We start from the raw sequence: 25,996 nt of genomic DNA on the forward strand, positions 1-25,996 counted from the left end.
CCAATTATTTGAAATAACAGGAACATTGTAGGTATTTCCTACTACAAATACAATAAGAGGAGCGATGGGTTCATAAAGTAACTTTTCATACTATCCTGAGGCATTTGCTGTGCAAGAAGAGGTGAGAGCTGTGGTAGGAAAACTAGTGACTGCATGCCTCATACCATGACAACGCGCCTGCTCACAATGCCCTGAGCATCTGACAATTCCTGGCAGAAAATAACATCGCCGCGCTGGCACAAACTCCCTACTCATTTGACCCGCCTCCATGTAATTTTTTTTAATCTACTAAAGCTGAAGAGGGTCCGGGGGGACACGTGGAAGGCATGGATGCCATCAAGATGGCGGTAACAAGAGAATCCCTGTAGATTCCATCCATGTGTGCATTATTCAATTGTTTCACAGGTTTTTATTATTATTTTTATGTTTTTCTGAATATTATAAAAATAGTTTTTTCCCCCCACTTTTTCTGATGTGATTTGTTCCCCCGTTTTTTTCTGAATCATTTCCTTCTGTTTTTTCTAAATCTTTTTTTAATGCTGTTTTTCAGATATTCCCTTCGATTATTTTCGTTTTTTCGGAATTGTTTTCTTTTCCTTTTTTTTTTAAATTAAATGCAGATTTTTTTTAAAGAAAACATCAAACAAGAAAAGTATACAAAACATGTTCAGGAAACAACAAACAAACAAAACAAAGCCCCCCCCCCCCAAAAAAATAGTCGCAAAAACAGGTTCATATTTTTCAAGTGAGTGCAAATATGCTTCCATGAAGATGTTTTCCATGGTAAACTGAAGCCTTTTTTTTTTTTATGTTATGTGACCCTTGTGAGGAATAAGCGGTTGGAAAATGGATTGATGGATGTTACGTTACGTTGTGTTGCATTAGTGTCCTAAAATAGATATTTTACGACACCGGTTGTTGAACTTTTCTGACACGCCTCGTGAAACACTTTACAGGTAGTTGTTGTGACTCAGCTTGTACCAATGAACAATAATGAATCAATTAAAAAAATATTCTATTATGTTTTAATACAATACAGTGCTGTTTTTCTTTTTGAAAACAACGTTGCAAAAATATTCCGGGGGGTTTTCTTCTTTTTTTTGTCTTTTTTTTTAGGTTGGAGCAGATGTTGAAATGAGAAAAATCTATTTATTATTCAAATACAGCTCGATCTTGGTCACTGAACAAACTGACAAATCAACTACCACTGCAAAAGCTGTGGTAAACAGCGACACACAATGGCCATAAAACGAAATAACTATCTTTTCACAATTTTTGCGTCTTTCCAATAGAGGGCGCCCGATATCAGAGAAATAACCCTCAGGGGGGAGGGGCTCTGCGGGTATCGCTTCTGTATGCTAACTAAAGTCCATCAACAAGCTAGTTAGCGACGTGCGAAATGACTGCGACCAGTGAACTCTCGCTGGCATTACGACAACATGGACACGAAGTGAAAGCAAGCGAGGCTTTTACGCGGCCATTAACGAAGACATTCGGTGGCTTGAGATTCACTGGCTTATTCATGCGGTCGTCGGTGTTCCGGGGAGTTGTTTGAGTCGTCACGGCTCGCGAGGACAACACGCAACACTCACCGGTACATTTGTTTTGCTCTTAGCATATGCTAGCTTCGCTAACATCAACCTGAGTGCCTGCGGGTTCACGAGCTCGATGTTATTTAGTTTTTATACAGTAATGTTAGGTTTTTTTACGTGTAATGTTGTGCGTTGTGTTGCAAATTTGTGAACGAGTATATAGTGGTGGAAACGTGTTGGTGAATATGAACGTAGATTCGTTGATATTTGCTAGTATTCATGACTCTTTTAGCGATTGTTCGTCACCCATTTATATTCTGATTTATTTGTTTTCTGTGAAACAGACGAGAGGAGTCAAAGCGGTTCTTCTGCTTTAAAAAAAAAAATCAGACATAACTTAATAGTCATGCTAATGTGAGTGCAACTCTCAACAGAAGAGGATGGTGGTTCCAGAAAGCGCCAGCCCGATCCCCCAGCCTGACAATGGTAGTCCCCCTGGACTCATTGAAGACTCCAAGCTCGGGTGCGAGGGGGAAATTGAGGGAACGCAAGACCTAGCGGGGGTGGAGCTGGAGGAGGTCCGAAAGTTGCAGGAACTTGTTCAGAGACTGGAGATCCAGAATGAGACTCTGCGCAACAGGGGAAGCAAAAACATCATCAACCGAGGAGCCGGCAGCGACAACAACCTCACATTGCCCGTCGACATCAACGAGAGGTTAAGTTGTGCAACGGGGAGCCTGGAAAGCAGAGACTTGGAGCTGTCACCCCCGTTGGAAAGCTTCGGCAGCAGCGACGACATGTCCCCACTTCCAGGTGGCAACAGACTGGAGGGCGAAGAGGATGAAAATGCAGCCGAGGACGTGGGTCAGTGCGGCGGCTTCCTCGCGTTGACCTGTAGCGGTGGTCCGAGACAGGGCCAATGCCAGACGCCGGACAGCCCCTCGCAAGAGAGTTATGAGTCTGAGACTTTAGCAGAAAGCGATTCAGGGATGGAGCAATCGGTGCTAGATGAGGTGGACGTTCTCGATCTGGAAGAGGAGTGTGCCCAAGTCGAAGATGAAGACAGTTGGTATGTTTTCTCTACGACACTACACGGCCCATTCGTGTTAATGCTGGTACCCTGCATTAAATGTCATATCTCATCATTTGAGTATCTGCAGTAAAATGAGTCACATGCATTTTTAGTTGGACCCTTGCAACTGAGTTTCTTCCCGTAGGGCAAGAGACTTTTATGTCTAATTTAGAATTTGACATAATTCTGAGACATAAACATTTTTTTTTTTTCATATAAAGGATGAGTAACACAAAAGCCATCTTTGACATTTATCAGCAAAGGAAATGTAGCCAGTTGGTGGGAGAGATTCCCGAAACGAAAGAAAGTTGAGTAGACATGAGGCTGTTAGTGCTTACTTAAAATTAACTCTAAAAAAAGGAAAATGGGTAACAGATATGCCCTGACTTTGTACCTGTCGGACAGGTTTTGATGGGAGTTTTTTAAGCTTTTAGTTACAGGAACGAAAATAGATTTTCCTTTTTTCAATGTTGCTTTTTTTGTAGGCAAAGGACCATATTTTGTAACTAAGACAAAATAGGATGCGAGCTATAAATATAAACCAGTAGCCAAAACATCTGGAATTGAATCTCTGTTTTGAAATATTTCGTGCTGCTAATTCTTGGCTTCTAATATTAATGTACATTGAATAATTTTCTAAAGCACCAATAGAAAACACAAATAAAAAACTAGCCAATTTATCAGCTTAAGAGCCATCCAGCCAGCCCACTCCCGACTTATTCCATCATTAGCCATACCATATGTGCTTTCGTGGTGCATCATAGCCAAAATACCCAGTAATCCTGGTAGGAACATAATCTGAGCTGGCCCGGCCTGGCTGCTGCCGCGTGGATAAACTGCTTTGGGGGTGGGATTGCGCAGCATGTGACGCGGGGCCCCAACTGTGACCACCGGACTGCAACTGGGACAGAAACACTGGCGCGAAATGAGGCTGTCCAAGCTCTAGGGAATGCGGGGGCCAAACGTTATACAGGACTGACTGAAGGCACAGTTGACTGTACACAATAATATTTAAATACATTTTAAAGTTACCTGAAAATTTAAATAAATCGTTCCCTGAGATTAAAATGGTTTTAGCTTTACATTTTATCGGCCATCAGAATTTGAAAAAAGGTAGATACCGATATTCGTCAGATATCGCTAACTATGGCCGCGTTGGGGTGCTTGCACGTTGAGGTACTGTCACATAGGACAAGGTTTGATCCTCAAAAACAGCATCGATTGTCTTTACAAACAGCGCATCGCCACGGCAACAGCATGTAACGGGTTTTTAATGACTTTATTTTAAATGTATTTAGATTAAACATCCACGGTTTGAGGACGATGGGATACTTTTTATCGGAAGAGTTTGTTGAAATGGGACCTCTATCAAAGGGCAAAAATGGCAACACATTTTCCAATTTTAAAAATTCTTGGTGCTTTGTACTCTGGTGGAAGTGGCCATTCTGAGCAGATTCGGAAGTTTGACATTCTATCCTTTTTGGGGAACGCTCGCCATGTTGCTATTCTAACACCACTGTAAACCACAACTCCACTAATTCTGTTGTTAAAGTATGACCTCTCCGATGGCGTCAATCAAAAGTAAACATTATCTCATACATGCATATTGGAGCTATCACTCAGTTGAGACGTAATGTGATTTTGCACCGCTGAAAAGTGGAAAACTGCAACTAAAACCAGAGCTGGACTTGTTCTAGCCAGAGGGCTTGTGAGTGACAACATGCACTGAATCAAATGCAAGCATGATGCGGGTTCATGAAACGGGTCTTCCGAGTGCAGAAACGGACCACCGCAGAGAGAAGCAGCGGGATGGGCGACCTGAATATTTCCTCTTGTGTTGTTGCTCATTCTGCTGGGAATTTTTTTGCCTTTTGTGTTTGTCCAACGGGAAGATGATTTGTGGTCGATTCTGCTTCTGAACCAGTTGGCCCGCGTCTTTTGTGCACACACCTCAAAGGATCGGCCCATGTGACTGTCACTTGAAAGCTTCTGGCTGTTTGCTGTCAGTGTGGGAAAAAAAAAACTGCGCTCTTGTGACAGCATTGAAACATGGCTTCCTTTTGAGGGACATTTTTTTTGTAATCAATACCCAGGGCTCATTTGTTATCTAGTGTCATTCAGATATAAGACAAAGTTGTTTATTTTTCTGAACATTTCTGCTCACTGACCTTTTCCTCAAACGGCGAGAATCCAACCCGCATAATTGTTGTCCCCAAGTAGCACATGCTGTACTAGCAATGAATTTTCTTTGTTGTCGGCAGGTTGTATGTGTCCCCTAAAAAACAAGTATCAGACGCAGGCCCTGAATCTCCCTTGAAGTGGTGTCGGCAGGTTTTGGACCACCGCAGCCCAGAGACGGAGAAGGCATGTCGGACCCTAATCAACCGTTTGGACCAGAGTATGTCTTTCATTTATAATATTTAAAAAAAAAGGGGGGGGGGGGGAAATATTGATATTGTTGTGTGAATTTGCCTTGAAAAGCTGTGTACGTTGACATATTTTCAATTAAAATGGTTTCTGTTGTTTATCGGAATGCTTTTGGAACAGTAAATATAGCCCGGCTCAAAATGACCCATTTTAACTTTTTTACTGCGAAATGTTATCCAAACAACAACGACTCCGACAGTGTCAGCCGATTTTGAGCACTTTCACTCATCTTTCAAGGCAAACAGAATATTGTGTGCTATGATTACATAAACATAGTGTATACCATATGAGATTATTGGATTCCATTCTTTCACTAGAAAAAAAAAGTATGTTTGTACCTTATTTCGTTCTTTAGTAATCACCATTTAAAAATGGGTCATTTAAATGACATCCATAAAAAAATAAGGATAAAACAAGCTTTTTGTGAAAAGATACATTTCCTGCACAATAGTGACTTTGACACTAATATTTATTGTTTAGTGACGTTCTGTGAATTAGATTTAATGTGACAAACGCTTTGATCATTCACGGCATCCTTGAAAACGTTCTATTTCCTAAGATCCGCCATGTTTTCATGTAATTTGATACAGGGGGAGCCCATTGAAAAGAGATACAATGCTGCCATCTGCTGGCCATAGTTAGTGTGTGTTTTGGGATGTTCCCACCCCATTGAAAAAGCAGCTCTGCGCAAGAATTTGCATTGCCCATTGAGAAAAAAAAACATAGTTGGCGTTATTGGCGGTATAAAGTGGGCGTGTCCTTAACGTCAATTGACGTTTTTGGCAGTAAAACATTTAAAATTGTAAAACTACAAATGAGTAGTTTTTCTGCCATGAAACTTCTCATCACCAGACAACTGAAATGGTTCATTTTGACATATTTGCATTGACAACTGTTTATCGTGTGCTATAAGTCATTATCAGAATGTTATTGGAACATTAAACATAGCGCGGGTCAAACTGACCCATTTCAAAGTAAAGAACTGCAAATAGCAGATATTCATTATCAAACTTTGTTTTAATATTTGCAACACGTTGTTCTTACCACATTTTGTTGTTATGGATTATATTTGAGAAAATGGTCCTACTTATGCGAACATTGTTAGTCCTGCTTATCTCTGCTGCTTAGCACATTTGTCAGATATATGTAGGGTGTGTCCTTTTCATTATTTTAGCTTTGTGCCGCTTCTACTTTCAGCCCTTTTGCTGAACCCAGACAAAAAGGCTATTCATCACAGTGCAAAATGACTCCAAAAAGGGTTGAGTCACTCACTTAGGGCCAACTTTCCTTTTTTAAGGGCAGGAATAGGAGTGAAGCTGCATGTTTTGGCAAACCATAGTTGCCATTTAAGTGTGAGCAGTAATTCATTGACGATGGTGCATGATCACTGTATTTTGTTTTACTGTATTTCACAAAGTGAGAGTAAAAGTGATAATCGTTATAGTTGCTCCGTTTCGTTCACTTGTTAAAAATATATATATATATATGACTACTAAACAGTCTCATTCTTTGCTCAGAAAAAAATGGGTGGAAACTGTAAACGGTCTTTAAGATGAATTCAAGTGTGGAGGTTTACCATATGTTGTTAAAGCATTTCCTGTGCGGAAACTGCGATTTTTGCTGCGTTGTCTAAACTCGTTTTAGTCCTTATAAACACCTCCCTCACTCCTAAAATAAACATAATAATGTTAGAAACTGCATAATTGGAGAAATGTACACCGTTTTCATTTAGGATCTTTTGTTATTTCCTCAATAGCCTCCAGTTATCCATTACGCTTGTCCCACCTTTCTGTCCTCCACAATATGTCATCTTATCTGTCCCGCAGCTTCCCGCTGGAGGAACATGTACAGCAGCCCGTCGGCAGAGGCAGGCTTGGCAGGCTCAGGCCTGATTTCTCCTGGGTACCACAAATCAACTAACAAATCTCTACTAACCTGTGGCAGCTCAGGTATGGCATGACATTAACACGCTGTGCTCCTCATGATCTGTAAAACACTACCAGCCGGACTGATGTCTTTTTTTTTTCTTTTTCTTTTTTTTGCTGGAAAGTGGGTCACTTGTTATGTGTGCACTAATGTGTCAACAATTGTTCTACTTGAGGGCTTTTTGCATGTTTTACTGGGTCAGCTGTAAATCGCATACACTTGAAATGATTGCTTTATTTTCAATGTCACAATGTACAGGCCATTGATGCTTATAGTTCTTTTTTCCTAAGTAAACTTAATGCAAGAAGAGTTTAGAGCTGTCAAAATTAATCGACAAGTAATCGATTCTCAAATTAATTGACAATTATTTTAATAATTTAGTAATCGTTTGGTGCCAATTTTTAATTGAAAATTGTCCAAATCATCTTATTTCAGTATAACAACAGTAATTGTTCACGGATTTATATAGTCCTTCATGAAAGATGCAAACATCTGTTTTTACTTTGTAAAATAATGACTGAACCGGTAACATAGTACAACATCAATCCCCCCTTTTTTAATCACTATACAAACACAAAGTACGAAATAACCACCAATCACTGGTTATTAAACAATAATCAGGGGAGAAAAAAGGTTTTGTAATACACTTTAAAATTGAATCTGATTAATCGATAGATTAACTGATTCTAAAACTATTAGATAGTGACAGCACTACAATAGTTAGAGTAAACGAGATTAAAATGCACAACATACAACACAAACTGGGTGAGAATACTCAAACCGGTCTGTCAGCAAGGGGAACAAAAACAGGAAGCGGAACAGTTCAAAGAAATAAACAGCTGCCAACGCAGCCACAACCTAGAAAAGCAAATATAAGAACCATATTCACTCACACATTTAACTCATTTGCTCCCCAAAACTTATAAAAACGTTCTATTTAAAATATTTGCATAGTCCCAAAAATGTTTTTTTTAATTATTTTATTTTTTAATGCTAAAGCATACAGAAGGCTTTGATGCAGCTTCTAACCTGAAGAGGTCGCTTAAAGCAATGGTAGTTATTACAAAAAACGTCCAGCAGGTGGCAGCAGAGTATAAGAGATCAACCAGGGCCATGTTGCAAAAAGGCTATTTTACCCAGTGTTTTAAACAGATTTATGAATAATGATGAAATGTCTAATGTTAATTGCTGCACATTACGGAAACAGAAATGTACTTTTTTTTTCCTGATGAAAGAAGAGACTAATCTTTCATTTGGTAGGTTCCATGTTTTTATAGCAATAGAACACAATATTCTGTGGGCCTTGAAAAATCAGACAAAATCCAGTAAAACAGCTGGGAGCGAAGGGGGTTGCTTCAGTGAAAATAGCTGGGAGTGAATGAGTTAAAAGCAATAATTGTGGTTGGCAAAATGCTCTAGAATTCTAAGTGTACATTTCTGCCGCTATGATGATCTGTCTTTTAATTCAAACTATAAAACTATGGAATACAGTTTGCAATTGTTTCAAGTGTGTGTGATTTATACGTTGGTGGGTAAATGCACCGCTATTTAAAAAAGTGTTTCAACAGTGATCACTGTAATGACTTGACGGGTGTTACATTTGCTCTCCTGATTTCCCTGACATTTTCTCACGTTGCTAATGTTGTTGTCAAAGCCTGTAAGTAACCGTTTTTGCATGGCTCATGGTGTGGTGATCCAATACAATCCCAGAAGTTGTGATCGGCCATTTGTTGCTGGTTTGTCGTATTTGTCAAATCAGATTTAAAGTGCACAAAAGGGATTTTGTGGGGTTGAAAAATAAAACAAACCGACAAACATGCAGCCTCTTTTATTTTTTATGTAAACTTCTGAGGCATTTTTACTACCAAATTCATATAATCTTAGGGGACTGTATAATGACTTAAGTATCATTCCATGACTAAATCCAGAATGTTTTCTTTTTTTAATACGTCATCCCACCTGACAGGTGTCTCGGGTGTGCCGTCAGCCCTGAGCTCTCAGTCTTCCATAGACAGCGAGCTGAGTACTTCGGATGACTCCATCTCCATGGGTTACAAGCTGCAAGATCTTACTGATGTCCAGATCATGGCTCGCCTACAAGAAGAGAGTGAGTAGAGGCTTGAGTTGGTCCCGAAAGTACTTTAGCGCAGAGATGCCACAAAATTGCCACATCAGCACTAGATGAAGATTATAGATTTGAAAAATACAATAAAAATATGTTTTTTTGTTTTCATTTAATCCACTAAATTGAATTGAGTGGATATATTATTTTTTCATTATTTTTTTTTATCTTACGTACATGCACTTTATTAAACACAACACAATTAGCCTAAGCTAAATGGTTAGCAATCACGATTAGAATTAGACAAAGTGCAATTTCTGCAGAAATTGTGTGGGAATGCTGCAAGCTGAATGCTTATGAAGTAAATTGAAAGATAAATTGTGTGAAAATTACAAAGTATTAATTGTAGTTGAAGTAACACCTGAACTGCAATCTGTCTAAGGTGGGATTCGAACCATCGCCTCCTGTTTACCGGTCAAAGCTCCGCTGCACTAGCTGAAGAGTTGTCCAAGCGGGGTTTGAACCCAGGTCTTTCGCTCTAACCACTGTGCCATTCCTGTCGTAGAAGAATCTGTGACATTGTATATAATTGTAGTAAATACGTGAGTATATACTGAAAGCTTGCGTTGAATTTTAATTTGGAATATAGAATGGAGTAAAAACTTAATGCTGAAAGCATTCCCACAATTAGCACACTAGCGATTTCCCATTTAAGGTAAACAAACACTTACTACCATCATTATGCATACATCACATCTAATAGTGTTTAAAAGTCACTTTCAGATAGGGCTGGGCAATACATCGAATTAATTTGATTAATCATCATTTTGAAACAATTGAAAATTTGCTAAATAGTGAAATCGAGGTTTATGTTAACACTGATTTAGAATCAGTATACATTATTGTTGTCCGAACATTTTGCACAGGAATTATTTTTGAATAAATGAAACCTTTGTTGGGTTTATTACATTCAAATCGATTAAAATCGTAATCGTCCTGAATGACTGAAGAGGGAAAAAAATCAAGATTTTATTTTTTGGGCCATATCACCCAACCTTACTTACAGACGATGCTTCGACAATCGTCCATGAGTGGAGCTGTCTCTTAGTAAGCTCAACTCATTCACTGCCATTGACGGCTATAGACGTCAAAAATTCATTTGAACTATTTCTATTAGTTTACCATTTTTTCTACTTTTGTTAACAAGAGTATGAAAACCTATATTTTTTTATTGTACATTTAGAACAGATATAAAATTTGTGATTAATTGTGAGTTAACTAGTGAAGTCATGCGATTAATTACGATGAAAAAAAATTATCGCCTGACGCCCCGAATTTTTCATAATCTTTAAGTTGCGTCAGGCGATTACAATTTTTAATTAATCACACATTTTATATCTGTATTTAAAAAAATAATAATCTGGGTTTTCATTCTCTTGTTAACAAAAGTGAAGAAAAAAAAGTTAATCTAATAAATAGTTCAAATGAATTTTTGACATCTATAGCCGTCAATGGCAGTGAATGAGTTAATAACTTCCTGTCCTTCATTGGATGTCAGGACATCACGTTATCATGACGCTGCGTGGATTCATGAATTTAACGTGCATATTTCAAACACCAGGTCTGAGGCAGGATTACGCTTCCAGTTCAGCATCTGCATCCCGTCGCAGCTCTACAACGTCCCTGCAATCGCTTCGCCGGGGCGGCACCTACAGCGACCAGGAATTTGACAACTACAGCCTGGAAGACGAAGAGGACGAATTCAGCCCTGTGTCGCAACAACGCCACCGCTACACCCCGTCGCCGTTGGGCTCGCCTCGGTGTCTGTCGCCGTCGACCTCCAACCACGGTCCAGAACACGGTAGCAGACTCGGGGCCCCTCGCGCAAGAACCCCCAGACGTTCTCTTCAGGGCCCCAGTGCGGAGCTTCTGAAATTTGCCAAGAGTGAGGGTATGTGAGTTTTTACAGATTTATATTTGGATAGCTGGTCAAAGCGTTATTTCAATCAAGGCGATGACGTCCAACTCTCATGTGTTGTCTACCAGAAGAGTTGAGGCACAGCATGCCTAATTTGGCCCCCCGCACCAGCCTACGTTCCCTGGAGGCAGTCAGAAACAGCCGCAGCATGGAGGCTAACCTCCAGAGCTCTGGCAACCGCATGTCCCACTTGACTCCCTCCTCCTCCTCCTCTTCCTCCTCAGGTAACCCTACCGTCTTTTCCCTGGACCCCTCCTCTAATAGAATCACGCCTACCTGTTGTGTAGTCTATCCCTCAGCATTCGTGTTTCCATTTTCACCAACCGGCTGCGGTTTATGACTATGTTTCAGTTGTTGGAATTAGGACTCCCATCGTTGTGTGTGCGCGTGTTGTTATCAGGAGAAAAAAAGATAAGCGACAAGTGTGTTAAAGCAGGTGTCATCAATTTGGTATGCACGGGCACCAGGTGGCCCCCCCAAAGTTGATTTCCGAGGAATGTTGTAAAAGTGATTATTTCAAAAATGAAAGTGTTACATGCAAGTATTGATATTTATCTCTTTGCAACCTTGTTAAATCATTGTGAGACATCATTAACATGAAAAAAACAACAACATTAAAATTAGAGTTCATTTAATAGATCAAGCTCAGAAAACAAGTGAGCCGTGATTGGTCGTAACCTGAGCCCTGAGCAACTGTGATGTCATTTTCTGTCGACGGCAAGTGGCAAAATGGCTGCCGCCTGAGATGGATTAAAAAAAACAAAAAACGCTGCTTTATTCATATTATGCAAATGTCGTGTTTAGACTAAAACATAAGATTAAAACTAGGGGTGTCAGGCGATTAAATGTTTTCATCGTAATTAATCGCATGACTTCAATAGTTAACTCACGATTAATCACACATTTTATATCTGTTCTAAATGTACACTCAAATATGTTTTTCCTAAGTTTTCATACTCGGCATAAAAGTGGGGGGAACATTTTTGACTACAGTAATGGAAATATGGCTGCATCTTTTGAGACATTTATACAATCATTTTATAATAATTCATAAAATTAACAAGATGTACTGTACTCTAAAAAATGAGTGTGATGTTGTGGTGGCCGTGGCTCAGGGTGTAGAGATGGTCGGCTGTTCGATTCCCGCTCACCCCCAAGTCATGTGTCGTCGTGTCCTTGGGCAAGGCACTTCACACACATTGCCTCCAGTGCTACTCACACTGGTGTATGGAAGGTGTGAATGCTTCCGTCAGCCTTCCCCAGGGCAGCTGTGGCTACTTCAGTAGTTTACCGCCACCACCTTGTGAATATGTGAGCGCATGAATAATGCGTCCATTCCATTGTCAAGCGTCTTTGAGTGTCTAGAAAAGCGCAATATAAATCTGATGCATTATTATTATTATTATTATTATTATTATTATTATTATATTGATTTGTGTTGGTCATTTTTCTACCACTAGGTGGCATAATTGCATTTGTATGTTATTGGTTGCATTTTTCTTTTCATATTTTATTTATCTCATCTTTAACATGAAGTAACTTGTGAAATTCTGCAAATTTTTTAAATTGTCAAACTTAAACTGGATTAAATTAAGACCAATTTTTGAATTATCGAGCCCTGCATGGAATAAATTCAGAAAAACAAAACGCTACAAACACTTATCTGTACATCAAACGCCAATCTCAAAGTACAAACTCAATCCATGGTGTGTTTGAGAAAGAAAAAAAGCCTTATCTGGTGAACTTTGCCACAGCTCTAGTAACATCCCGTATCTGACAATCTCACTTCCCTGCTTATCCCCATGTAAAAACTCTTCTGTGCCACACATTTTTTTCTCTCTCCCGAATTTCCACTTCCACGAGCTGCCATAAACACACCACTGACAAACACTGTCCCTTGTTTACTAAAGGTATGGCAGGTAGTCGACTGCGCAGCAACGGCCAGTCTCCTCTTTCCCTGCGGGCTCCAGTGAAAGCTGTCGCCCCCGTGGGCTCAATGGCATCTCGCCAGCCTTCCAGAGGGCTGCCTGTTATCCAAGCACCTCCTGCTGCGGGGGCTCGCCGGGTCCAGCCCGCTGGCTCTGCTAACGGCGGACCCTACGTACCAGGCAGAGCCTCCACTGGCGCCGGGCGGACCGCGGTGGGCCGAGGACAATCCGTAGCCACCAGAAGTAAACTGTCACAGCCGGCCAGGAGGTAAATGCTAGAAAATACAGTATTTTAATTTTGAAGTGACATTTTACCATTCTCAACGGTTATATAGTATGAGTACAAAGAAATCGAACTACTATATGATCAAATAAAAGTCAAATAAAGTAAAACCACATCCTTTTAAGACAGCTGACAGGCATGTAATAAAAACAGGAATGTGTTTGAGCAACATTGCCACCTAGTGGCATTTTATAGTCATTGCGGTTCTTGTTCTGTAGTCATCATACTGGCCACTTTGCCGTTGCTGGTCATCATCTGAGGTGCCAGTTCCAGAATGCTTACACTGAAGTGCAAAGATAATTTTCCTGCTTATGATGTCATCACATTGTTGTACCTTTGACAGTTGTCGTAACAAGTCGTTTGATGACCCTCCAATTACTACCTGTGAACAAAGGCAATAAAGACTTGGGATTTTATCAACAGGTCGTTGGGCATGGCTAAAATCTCCGATGAATCCTGGAAAGATGGCTGCTACTGAAGTCTTGACACCCGACAAAGGCGTTCACTGCTGCAATCTTCGCTTAACCTTTCCTCAGCGACATCTTGCGTAAAAAGCAAGTGTGGACTGGATTTAGTCAAGACTCATCTCTTTATCTTGCATGAAGCATTGTCAACAATACCCAGCATGGATGCGTTGGAAAACAAGAAGGCACACTCCAACAAATGTTGTATGGACAATCTTGAGCTTCCAGAGGATTTGTTTAGGTCAATTTTACTTATTTTTCTATGGTAATTGTGGGAAACTGCTGTAATATTCATTCATTGTAATTGCTTTTTGATGTTATTGAAATGAAGATTTAAAGGAAGTTTTTCCATTTTCTGTGTGAATTCCTACTCTATGTAGGCACTAAGTAACGCATGCTTGATATTGTTTTGTTTCCATTTCTCATTGGTATGTAACTGTTATGACAATTCCGTCTGCTGTGTGTCGCACAATCTGATAATTTCTGAATGCTGGCATTGTAATGTTCACATTGAAATTATCATCAGATTTTTGTTTACATTGCAAACTCCAGCGTTATCACACTGCCCTCATTGAAGTTTAAAATTGAAAATATATATATATATATATGTGTGTGTGTGATTTGTGCCAAGGTGCATTTGAGCTGCAACAACTTTTCTAAATCTCTATCTCCTGTCATCAAAGTTACCATTACTTTGATGCATTATTGCGTATCCATTGGCGGACTGGGATGCTTCAGTGTTTTGAAATCTGATATTAAAATTGTTTATGCAATACAGGCCTTAGGACAGCTTTCACTCTCTTGTAGAGTACTTAAGAAAATAAATGAGAATACAAATGTATAATAAAGCTTGGTCTAAATCTTAATGACTTTGTACTACCTTGTTTATTTTAACACTTGCTAACCAATTTGCAATTTGGAGTGGCGCTGCAGTAGCAGGATGTTGTTTTTCCTGGTTGGGTGACCCAAAAAAAAAAAAAAAGCTACCACACCCATCGTCACAAAATGGCCTACAGGCCTCGTCTGTGTAAACTAAAAGTCGGAGTAGAGAATTCGGAAATGTTTTCGTGGTATCACACACGTTTCGTTCGCACACAAAGTGCGCATAATGTGTCTCCATTATTAGAATGACTGTTAGTATAACTGCTCTCTTATGCATGACGCAAATAGTAAGGGATCAGCGGTAAACGAGGCCACGCATTGTCTGCCCCCCGCCCTCCCTCTGCTTGTCAGGAAGCAAGCTGATTGGCCGAGGCCTAGCAAAGAGTGCCCGGGGATCCAAAACTGCAGGCCGCACTTAGCTTACCGTCAAAAATAAACCAAAAACAATAATAGACAAAACGGAGGAGGGGGAGAAACACCAAAAGAGTCCGAAGACGACGTTATCAGGTAAATTTGCTTTGGACCAATCCGAATGTAACGAGGTTTAATTCGCAAGGGCCCAGTCGGCCGTAGCGGGCCTCTTTGAGCCTTGTGGAAAAACAACACGGACATAATGCGGCACAGGCGGCGCCACCTAGCTTAGCAGGCTAGCTAGCCAGGCGGTCGGTCGTGGGCGCTTTGGTTCGAGCGCACCTGCGACTGAAACGTTATGACACGTTAGTCCGTCGCCTTCCCCGGCGACGCTGTTATCCGTGTACCGCTGCGAACGCGTTAAGTGGGAATGTGCGTCTTTTAAAGCCGCTAACGAGTGTAGACGATTAGCCTCGATGCTAAAACAAAATGGCGCCGGGCGGATCAGTTGTAGGCTTGTAGCTCATTTGCTAGTTAGCTCCGCTGGGTGGGAAGCAAGCGGTAGCAAGCTTTCATGAAAACATTGCACAACATCTGCAGTACTTTAAGTGGACGGTCTCTTGGCACAGACCAGAGTGCAACCATGGCTCCACTGTTGCAATCACGAACTGCAAATATGCACATTAAACGCACTTGAGACAAAGCGTACTTTTGTATTGAGCAATGATGTGACGACAGTACATTTCCTCCCACTCATAACATGCAGGAGGACTCCCACACTACAGTGGCAGGACTAGCGGGCTTGTCCTGCCCACCTAAGGGGCAGCTCGCTTTTCTAAATTGAGACCTCGCCATCAGGCTGAACTAGCTCCAGGTGTACAGTTAAATGCACCCAGGTTCAAGGCGCCTGTAGTACTATTGGTTGACAGAGGAAGGAGCCAGTCAACAACACAGTCTCACTTCCCTAGTGCACTACTTCGTGCTTCCTGCACAATAATTAATTACATCTACAGCATACATGGTCTCTCAGGGATATAGAGTTGGAAAATACAATATTATTAATATTGATTGCACTGTTATTGTGGCTTTTAATGGCTGGGCTTTGTTTTGCCAGAGGGATCAATTGCATTGGTGGGAAGATGCACATCTAACATGCGGTTTTTATTTTAAGGTTCTGCGCATCAAATGTGAAGGTATTTATTTTATTGATTTTTTTTTTTTTTTACATTTATTGCACACAACATTTTTACTAATTATCTACACACTTTTATGCTGCTCATAAATGATGTATTTTAGTTTTCAGGGTGTTTTTTCCCCCGGGGTAAACATGGACCAAGGAGGCGGTGTGTTGGAGTTACACACACAGGAGCTGAAGATGCCCCACGCTATGATCATGCAAGACTTTGGTGGGTGGTAACATGCATTTTTTTTAAATAAATGTAGCACGTCATTGTGGAGCGGAAATTGTTATTATTAAAGGGGAATGAAACCCATGCTTTTCCTCAGCGTTTTATTTTTAAATTTTAGTCAAGCTCTACATTTAATGGGTTTTAAGGCGTTCTAGAGGTGCCACTGTATTTCCTCTGTCATAAGTGTGACCTGTCCTCCAAGTAATATCTCTCATTTTAACAGTTACCGGGATGGGTGGCTTGGCACACATTGACGGGGATCACATTGTGGTGTCCGTGCCCGAGGGCATGCTTCTTTCTGACGTGATGACGGACGAGGGCATCCTCCTGGAGCACGGGCTGGAGGTGGAGGGCCTTGAAACTCAGGTCGTGGAGGGCCTGGAAACCGAAGTTGTCGAAAGTTTACACGCAGATGTGGAGGGTCTGGAGGCGGAGGTGGTCGAAGGGTTACAGACGCAAGTGGTCGAGCTGGAGGCTCAGGTTGTGGAAGGTCTGGAAGGGGAAGTCGAGGTGGAGGGTCTAGAGGCACATGTGGTCGAGGGACTGGAAACCGAAGTCGATGTAGAGGACCTGGAAGCTCATGTTGTTGAGGGCCTTGAGGAGGAAGTAGAAGTGGAGGGCTTAGAAGCAGAAGTTGTGGAGGGTCTGGAGGTGGACATGGAAAGCCTGCAGTCCCAGGACGTGGACGGCCACGAAATCGGCAGCGAGGACATGGTGCACTCGGAACATAGTGTGATCATGCCGGAAAACATCCTGGGAACAGAGGTTGCAATAGAGGAGACTTTGGAGCACCACCACGTGCTGACCTCGGACCTCATCCAGGATGCCAATCACCACGATGACATGTCAGATCAGGTGTTTGTAGCAGAGCTTCTTTCGGACCACCAGGATAACACTCTAGACCACCAACTTGTAGCAGAGGGCTTGATGGTGACAGAGGCCAATGCGGAGACCATCATCCACCGACAACTTCCATCTGAGGGTGTTCCTCTGCAGATGGATGAGGACGATGACGGGAGAAGCAGCTCCGAAGATTACCTCATGATCTCCCGTAAGATAGTCTTCCATCAGTGTTTTTTCGTTGTCAGTTTTTTTTTTTTGTAGGTTGAATCTTTTTGCTGTTTAGTGGACGAGGTGGGAGAAAAGCTGGACATAGGAGACACCCCTCTGGAAATTAGCACTGAGGTGATGGAAGACAAGGAATGCAAGGAAGACACTGCTGCAGAAGTCATCAAAGTCTACATTTTCAAAGCCGAGGCAGATGATGACTTGGGCAAGTCGCCAATCGAGTATTATGTGGATTGTTGCATGTGAGTATAATGAATTAACCCCACCCTCTTTTTTCCAGGCGGAACAGAGGTAATAGCTGAGGATGATTACCAAAATGGCCACCCTGACCTTGAAGCTGCCTCATCTGGAAGACTCGGAGTTGGCCGTGACAAGATGGTCTACATGGCGGTCAAGAAGCAGCCCAAAATGGAAGAGGAGGAGGACGACGACGACGAAGACAGTGATGAGGATGACATCAGTATGTTGTTGTGGCACTCTCGCAAAAGCCTTTTGTGCATCTAGCACTAAATATCAAATGGATGCAGCCAGCATAAGAGATAGCATGATTGTGTTCACGATAGTGCATACTGGCTTTTATGCAGGTAAGACTATAGACCAGGTGAAGAACGGAGCAGCCACACCATTTCTACAAATCCGAGAAGGTCTACCCACGAACCGTGTCCTCAAACCCAAAGCCAAGAAAAAGAAGAAAGGTGACATTCGGCCGTGTCAAACTGGTAGGAGCTCTAAGGCACTTCTTGTAATTGTCGTTCTGTGCTAAGTCATTCAGTGGGTTTAACCGAGCAGATTTTGAATTTAATGAAACATGGTGAACTTGTTGATAGTGATGGCGCAACACTAAACCCTAAATTTTAGGTCAATCGGAGCCGATGTTTGGGAGCTACATCCCGCCAAATTTGGGCATTTCTGACAAAAAGCGGCGTGGCCTCCTTCTTTTGACACGGTGGATCATGTGGCCTTAACAACAATTTTCATGAAATGTAATCTCTCATAGGGCTCCTCAATTATAAAGAAAATATTGATCACGATTATTTTGGTAATAATTGAAATCACGATTAGGATGATCATTTATTTTTTGGGACAAAACAAGAAAATGTTTAAACGTAAAAAATATTAAGGCAAATAAAAAAAAATTAAACACTGTAATTAGGCAAGTTCCTGTTGGATGAAACCAAATGTATTAAATTAGTTATTTAAAAAATGAATAGAATTAGAATAGAACTTTATTTTTGTTGTTTTAAGATCAACAGAAATTCATCTTTAAACAGCTTTCAGATCAACATCCAATACTGCCTCACATACTACAATTATATAACGATAAAAAGATCCAAATAAAATGTGATGCTTAATAAAAACAGTGCTACTTAGTGCCATTTAGAAAAAAGGTGCAAATGTATAAATTTAAACAACTCAAAATTAGTATTAATAATCTTTTTTTTTTTTTTTTGCTATTATGCAGATTTTATAATTGTGGAGTGTAATAATTGAAATTGTAACTGAATTTCGATTAATTGCACAGCCCTAATCTCTCACATGTTCTCTAAAACAGAAAAGTTTCAGAGATGTAATTTCGTTTAATGGGAGTAAGGAGTCAAATTATCCATACTCTCAGATTTTCAATGAATATTCAACTTTCCATTCTAGGTCAACTAAAACAAAAGGTCACTAAAATATGCACCAATCTTCTAAATGATTGCAGATGTTTCCCTTTCCAGCAATTTCTGCTTTGCGAAGGTTTACCCATATAATAAAGGTTCAAAGCAAGGTGGTCACGCCCCTTTTTGCAGAAACTGTCCAATTTTGGCCTTGTTCCGATTTAGTGTTGTGCCATCACAAGTGCACCACGTTTCATGAAAATCCAGGGTTCCCGCAGGGTCTAAAAAAGTATTTTACCGTAGTGAAAGTGGCTGCGATGAGTGAAGCAAAATAAAGTCCCTTTCTCCAGTGTGAGCAAATGAAGCGCCCCTGTACATTCCGGCAGTGAAACGCTAAGTGAGTAAAGCAAGGTGAACCACTCCCTTCGCTTGAATATGAATGTAGCAATATAATTAGGTGGCTCAGTGTGTCCCCTACCGCGTATCGTACCCTTCAAGTGTTCGTTTCCGCCAGTTAGTCAGAAAAGGGGACTGTTGGGGCGTGTTTTTGTAAAATGGGTAAATGTCAGTTTAACAAGAATTGGCTTGAAAGTACCGAGTTTTTCAGAGGTAGCAGGCGATAGGCACTCGGCTCATTACAAAGTACGCCCAAAAATATATAAAGTTGGAGACTTTGGGCGTGAAGGCCCTCGTGTCACACGCGAAAGCCAGAAAGCACCAGCTTGCTATGACTTGAAGTTGGTCTAAAATTTTTCTCATAATGGTACAAATATGTCTTTAAAAAAAATTCTAAAATGTAACTTAGTGATCCCTGCAAGAATCGTTAAAAAAAAGTTGTTTTTTTTGTGATTTGGCACGGAATGACCCTTCTGCCTTTTGGTTTGGTAACACGTTGCCGACGGGCGAAATAAATATGACTTTACTGCCGTTTCAGCTGTCATCATCGGGCCCGACGGCATGCCGCTGACAGTCTACCCGTGCCACCTATGCGGAAAGAAGTTCCGCTCGCGAGGCTTCCTCAAATGCCACATGAAAAACCACCCGGACCACCTCCTGAAGAAGAAGTACCAGTGCACAGACTGCGACTTCACCACCAACAAGAAGATCAGTTTCCACAACCATTTGGAGAGTCACAAGCTGCTGAGCCACAACAACGAGCGCTCGCCGGAATACACCGAGTACGCCCGGCGCTATCACGAGTCCAGCCCGCTGGGCTCCGACAAACTCATCGTCAAGGACCGCGAGCCCAAATTGCACCACTGCAAGTACTGCGACTACGAGACGGCCGAGCAGGGCCTCCTCAACCGCCACATGCTGGCCGTGCACAGCAAGAACTTTCCGCACGTGTGCGTGGAGTGCGCCAAAGGCTTCCGCCACCCGTCCGAGCTGAAGAAGCACATGCGGACCCACACGGGCGAGAAGCCCTATCACTGTCCGCACTGCGAGTTCCGCTGCGCGGATCAGTCCAACCTTAAGACTCACATCAAAAGCAAGCACGGCGCCGACCTGCCCTTCAAGTGCAGCCACTGCCCGCAGGCGTACGCCGACGCGCGGGAGCTCCAGCGTCACATCGAGACGGTGCAAGGGCACAAGACGCACCAGTGCCCGCACTGCGAGCACAAGAGCACCAACTCCAGCGACCTGAAACGACACATCATCTCCGTGCACACCAAGGACTTCCCGCACCAGTGCGACGTGTGCGAGAAAGGCTTCCACCGGCCCTCGGAGTTGAAGAAGCACGCCGAGACGCACAAGGGCAACAAGGTGCACCAGTGCCGGCACTGTAACTTCAACGCCCCCGACACGTTCACCCTGAGTCGTCATATCCTTTCCCTGCACACCAAGGAACTTCCCTTCAAGTGCAAACGCTGCCGGCGAGGCTTCCGGCAACCGGCGGAGCTGAAGAAGCACATGAAGACGCACAGCGGCAGGAAGGTTTATCAGTGCCAGTATTGCGAATACAACAGTACGGACGCTTCCGGCTTCAAGCGCCACGTCATCTCCATTCACACCAAGGACTACCCGCACCGCTGCGACTACTGCACCAAGGGCTTCAGGAGGCCTTCGGAAAAGAGCCAGCACATAGCCAGACACCACAAAGACATGCTGATGTAACGTCATCACACTTAAGATCATCGCCCACCCCCGTAAATCTGTGTCACGCACTCGGAGGTCATTTTAGTGTATTAAAAAATTATATGGTGTAGGCTGTTGAAGGCAACAACATTATATTTGCCGTTCTGTGTTGTAATGGATGTAAAACTCCTCCTCCTGAACACATTTTAGATGGGAGTGAAATATTTAAAAAGAAGGAAAAAAATGGCAGTTCGCACTGAGTGGGACGAGTGTAAATTGTGTGTTTTTTTTGTTTTTGGAAGAAAATTATGTAAGAACATATATTCAGGGTTTCAAATGTCTATATTTTTATACCCACTCAGCTGAAATGCTGCAGGAGAATAACTTGGAAAATTCATGAGCATCATTTCACGTTTCCTCCATTCTACCGACTAGTATCTTCATGAATTAGCTTTTAGCTCGACATTTGTTTTCACTGCCACGTGTTGCACCGTTCTCAAGTTCCATGAAAGCGTTTTAGTGATGTTGACATACATGCCGCACCTTAAAACCCACAATTTTAGTCCCACCTTCTCGCAGTTCTTCAAACAAATAATGTGTGATGTGACCACGGTCCGTTAAAAAACGTCTGAAAAGTTCAATCAGGGTTTCGGGATTGGGCAGCTCAGTCGGGTCTAACGTGAAATAATCAAGTTTAAGATGGTGCTATGCGATGACGGGTTTTGATTTGGATAAAAGGTTGGCTTTGTGATCGTTAACTACTTGTTGGTTACGTGCGACTAAAATCGTGCTGTGATTTTAACTATGACACAGATGTGCCCAGCTAATAATACAGTTGCATTCATGCCTTACATCTGCTGGTCTTTCTCCCTTAAGCACTGATGGACTCAGCCAATCTGAAAATAAGTGATTTTCTTTTCTTTTTCTTTTTTTTACTCAAACATACTGTATCAATACCATTCTCTCAGAGATTGTGGTTGAGTCAGTAGAAGGCACTTTAATAACTTGTATTTTAATTACATGTATGGGGTTGATGTATGTATATGAATATGTATACATATAAACCTGGATAAATGATTACACAGGCTCGTGAGTGGGTAAATGTTCTCTATAGCAAGTGGGCACAATACAGTTGTTGTGGAAAGTGGTGGGTGAAACCATTTATTGTTCTGTTCCATGGCGAAGTGTTCGGGTTTTGTGTTTGGTTTGTGCTCACTGACACGTTTCCCCAGATCCTCATCCTGCAGTCCTATGCGTAAACCTAGCCCAATCCCACATTTGGGATTATGCTCTTGTTGGTGGTCATCATAATGGCATTAGTCTAATAAAGTATGCACATATGCTGTCTCCATAAAATTGTGGTATATACTAAAATCCCTGCATTTCATGTACCTTAGTCTATATTTCCTTTCAGTCTGGTTGTGGATAAACTACTGGTGGGGAAGAAACCAAAATAAACAAATATCTTTTTATGCCTCGTCTTCTTTCTGATAGTGAAGTCTCGCATTTAATCTGATTCACGTTTTTTGTCAATTGGATAATGTACACTATCAATGCAGGCTTGTAGTTCTAAATTCTAAGTTTTGTTGAAAATACCTTGATAGCAACTCATTTAATGTTAAGGATTGTCAGATGCTGTATTTTTATAATGACGTCACTTGACAATTCCAAGTTACGTCACAAGTCAAAACGGCGGTCAACTCGGTGAATAGAAGCTTTACGCAGTGAGAAGCATTGGACTTTGGATCGTTTTAATATTACTTGTGAGGATTATTTTGACTTTAAAATGTGATAAAATGTCGTTTGACTAGTATAACAATCTGCCTGGTTTGTATGCTAGTCACAGGCAAAAGCAATACAATATAGCCTACGCCGTTTGTTTACACCGTGTAAAGGAAGCATTTGCTTTGCGGAAATATGAGAAATGCCCGGATGTTCGGAAACCCGGAAGTTGTAAGCCGTACCTTTTACATGATAACAAAGACCAGTTAAAAAACAACAACAATAAATCCAAGGCGAATGTGTTTGTAAGATGCATGCCAACAGTTATTAATTCAAGTCATGCCTATAAAACGTCACTCGGTGGCAGTATCGCTTTGCAAACTTCCCTCTCCATTTCATGTTTGAGGGCATCTTCAAACGGTGAGGAGTAATGTATTTTTTTGACTTGTTTGACAAGTACAAGTGTTGAAATATTAATGAAATGACACCTTTTTACCTTTTATAAAGGTTTATGATGGTGAGAGTTTGTCTGTGGCGGAACAAAGGCTATCACTTCAGTTTCCTGTGAGAAAAGTGTGTATTGAAATGAGACGTGGAAGCAAACCAGCGCCACAAAGGATTGTAGTCAACTTGAGGGTCCGCTGTACTAAGGTCAGTCAAAATAGAAACCACATAAAAAAAATAATAGTTTCATGGTTGGTCTGAGTGCCTCACTGTTGCTGCACCCTTTAGTTTACCTCTGACCTCGTGTCAACCAGCCGTCACAACTGTTAGGGATAGTCTAATCCCAAGAGTTGTGTTCACAGTGAAAATGTTTCGAATAAATGTAAAAAGTTGTCCAAAGAAAAAAGATAAGGTAAAATAATAGATAGCTGAAAAAAAATCTACAGTACATAAGTAGTCTGCCTTTTGGCAGCTAGGATTGGCTCCAGTGACCCTGAAAATGCATAACTTACAAAACAGCTGAAATATATGATGCAAAGTACAACTAAGAGCAACGAGTCCACCCTAGCTCCACGCACGAACAAATATAACAGCCTGTTCACTTTCCAAGAACACCTCTTGCATTCTGACATGGTTGCCAATGGCAACCGCCAAGGCTGCACTGATCAAAATGCCGGTCATAAATCCTCCCTTTATTTCACAGCGTCGTCTCAGAGTTGAGCGCGAGAGGCTGTCTTGTAAGGAAGCATCGCTCCATGTGATGAGCCACAGTGGCAACTCAATTATCTGCTTGTTTGGAGTCAGCAGAGCATCAAATACACGCCCACCCCGATGCCCCAGAGCACAAGTGCCCAAACTTTTTTCTGCTGACTGTCGCGGATAGGAAAATCGAAGGACGCAAGGGCCCCCTTTGAAATTCTTTGACTTTAAACACACTAAAAAGCAACCCATCAAACACTTAAATATTGTTTATGTAAGAGTTCTATGTTACAACTTTATGCTAAAGATGATAAGGCAAATAGTTTATTTACACCAACTGGGCCTTGACATGGGGCGGAAAGTGGGAGGGAAAAAAGCATTTTAAATTAATTATATATAATCGTGTTACTATTTTAGCTTTGTTTATCTAGGAAAGCGCTATATAAGGCCAATTAGTTTTTAGCAGTACAGCCTTGAGATGATTTTTTTCCCCCTGTGTTCATACTCATAACTCAAAGCACTCTTATTACAAATCGTCTTCGCTCAATGAAATGAATAGACATACAGTACTAATAATCTGTTTCAATGTACAAGTAAAAAAAAAACACATCAAAAGTGCGTGACATGTTTTATAATAATAAAAATAGCACTATATTTTACTTAACAACAACATAAAATAATGACATAATTTGAGTGCAGTTTAAGCCTTTTTTTTTTTTTGCTCCTCTTGGTGTGCACGCCCTGGCCACCTGGGGGCAGTACAATACAGCCATTTCTAATACAGCCATTTTCAAATGCCCATTGCTTTAACACTGCAACACTAATGCTATCTGTTAGCCTGTTTGTCGTTTTAAATTTTGTGTTAATATGAAGCTAGTAGACTTTAAGACAAGAGTTGGTTGTTACAAAACACAGTATGTCATTCTCTTTATTTTTTTATTTGGTTGATAGTAATCTTGAGATGATGCACCTGCCAGGAGAAAATCCAGTAACATGTGTGGATGTGCAAGGATAAGAGTAATTGCATCATTTTAAATCCATAAAGCGAAATATTTGGATTAGTATTGAGTCTCTGGACTGTGATTCAGGGTCATGCAGCAGCATATGTTTGTGCTTATTACCGTGAACGGGAACTGCAGGGATCTGGGACTTTAGCCATCAAGGCCTTTTTTTTTTTTGGCAGGCAATCTTGACACATTCCACACCCTGCGCTGGCCCGTTTAGCAAGAGCGGACCGATCCAGATTTTCTCAAGTAAGGTCATATTACTTACAAATAGCGCGAGATTGGAGAGCCCTGTGGGAAATCACAATGCTGTAATGATTTTTTTTTGGGGGGGGGGGGGGGGGGGGGGTCAGAGTCAGCACAAAAAAAAGAGCATGGGATTACTCACAACAGACATGAATTGGCACTCGTGATGACTTAATTGTGTCCTTTCACTCTACATTTAAAAGTTCTAAAATAAATAAATAAATAAATAAAATGCACCAGGAAAGTGCAAACTCTTCGGGATTGTGGAACCAAATTGATTCATTCTAATGACTATTGAGGAATGCTCCAAATGAAGAACCGGCATGCACTTGCTTTATAATATGTAACTACATGAATATGTTATTACCATAATTCACAAAAGGTCAATTTGTTTTCGAAAAGAAACATTTAATTTATCTGATGTTGAAAAAAATAATTAGAGCTAAATATTTTATTGAATAGGCTTTAGCTTCAAATATAATTTTAAATACATGCATTACCACATTTTAATTAATTGTAACAACTAAAGTTAGAATGGAAAATATTTTTTTTCCATCGATGAATCATTCATGATTTTTTTGATTTTTTTACAGAAAACACAAATAAACTTTTTTTTGGGGGTGAAAAATTAATCGACACAGATACAGTATTGCATACTGCTCGCTAGATGTCACTATAATCACATTTTGTTCAGATTTTGTTGGCAGCTTCTACTCATTGACACTCATCTGATCTCACGTCCTTTCTGCTTTTTATTTGGAATCATTCATTTCAATTAGATTACTGCTAACAATTAAATTTCAGTATAATAAATGTTTAGCAGTA

At 41.1% G+C, this 25,996-nt stretch overlaps 2 protein-coding genes across 4 annotated transcripts; both read left to right on the forward strand.

Annotated features, from left to right (window-relative positions):
• Window positions 1-1,336: 1,336 nt before the first annotated feature.
• LOC147168743 (SLAIN motif-containing protein-like) lies at window positions 1,337-14,538 on the forward strand. 3 transcript variants are annotated; one of them, XM_086085236.1, is made up of 9 exons: window positions 1,337-1,594; window positions 1,967-2,601; window positions 4,866-5,002; window positions 6,858-6,980; window positions 8,924-9,064; window positions 10,641-10,970; window positions 11,066-11,221; window positions 12,908-13,193; window positions 13,632-14,538. In XM_086085236.1, exons 2-9 carry the CDS (start codon window positions 1,973-1,975, stop codon window positions 13,684-13,686), a joined length of 1,857 nt encoding a protein of 618 aa, XP_085941362.1. In that variant the 5' UTR covers window positions 1,337-1,594; window positions 1,967-1,972; the 3' UTR covers window positions 13,687-14,538. The 3 variants fall into 3 exon arrangements, with proteins under 3 accessions (XP_085941362.1, XP_085941364.1, XP_085941365.1); XM_086085238.1 differs by having other exon boundaries at window positions 11,069-11,221; XM_086085239.1 differs by lacking the exon at window positions 11,066-11,221.
• Window positions 14,539-14,892: 354 nt separating this feature from the next.
• On the forward strand, window positions 14,893-22,526 carry znf711 (ZFX family zinc finger ZNF711). Its single transcript, XM_086085448.1, has 8 exons — window positions 14,893-15,061; window positions 16,020-16,098; window positions 16,202-16,311; window positions 16,538-17,365; window positions 17,441-17,587; window positions 17,663-17,842; window positions 17,967-18,101; window positions 19,915-22,526. The coding sequence occupies exons 3-8, from the start codon at window positions 16,233-16,235 to the stop codon at window positions 21,093-21,095; spliced, it is 2,550 nt and encodes an 849-aa protein (XP_085941574.1). The 5' UTR covers window positions 14,893-15,061; window positions 16,020-16,098; window positions 16,202-16,232; the 3' UTR covers window positions 21,096-22,526.
• The last annotated feature ends 3,470 nt before the right edge of the window (window positions 22,527-25,996 follow it).

This window comes from Leptonotus elevatus, chromosome 9 (assembly GCF_054856555.1).
Source record: "Leptonotus elevatus isolate MCC_2025b chromosome 9, RoL_Lele_1.0, whole genome shotgun sequence".
In the NCBI taxonomy this organism is placed as follows: domain Eukaryota; kingdom Metazoa; phylum Chordata; class Actinopteri; order Syngnathiformes; family Syngnathidae; genus Leptonotus; species Leptonotus elevatus.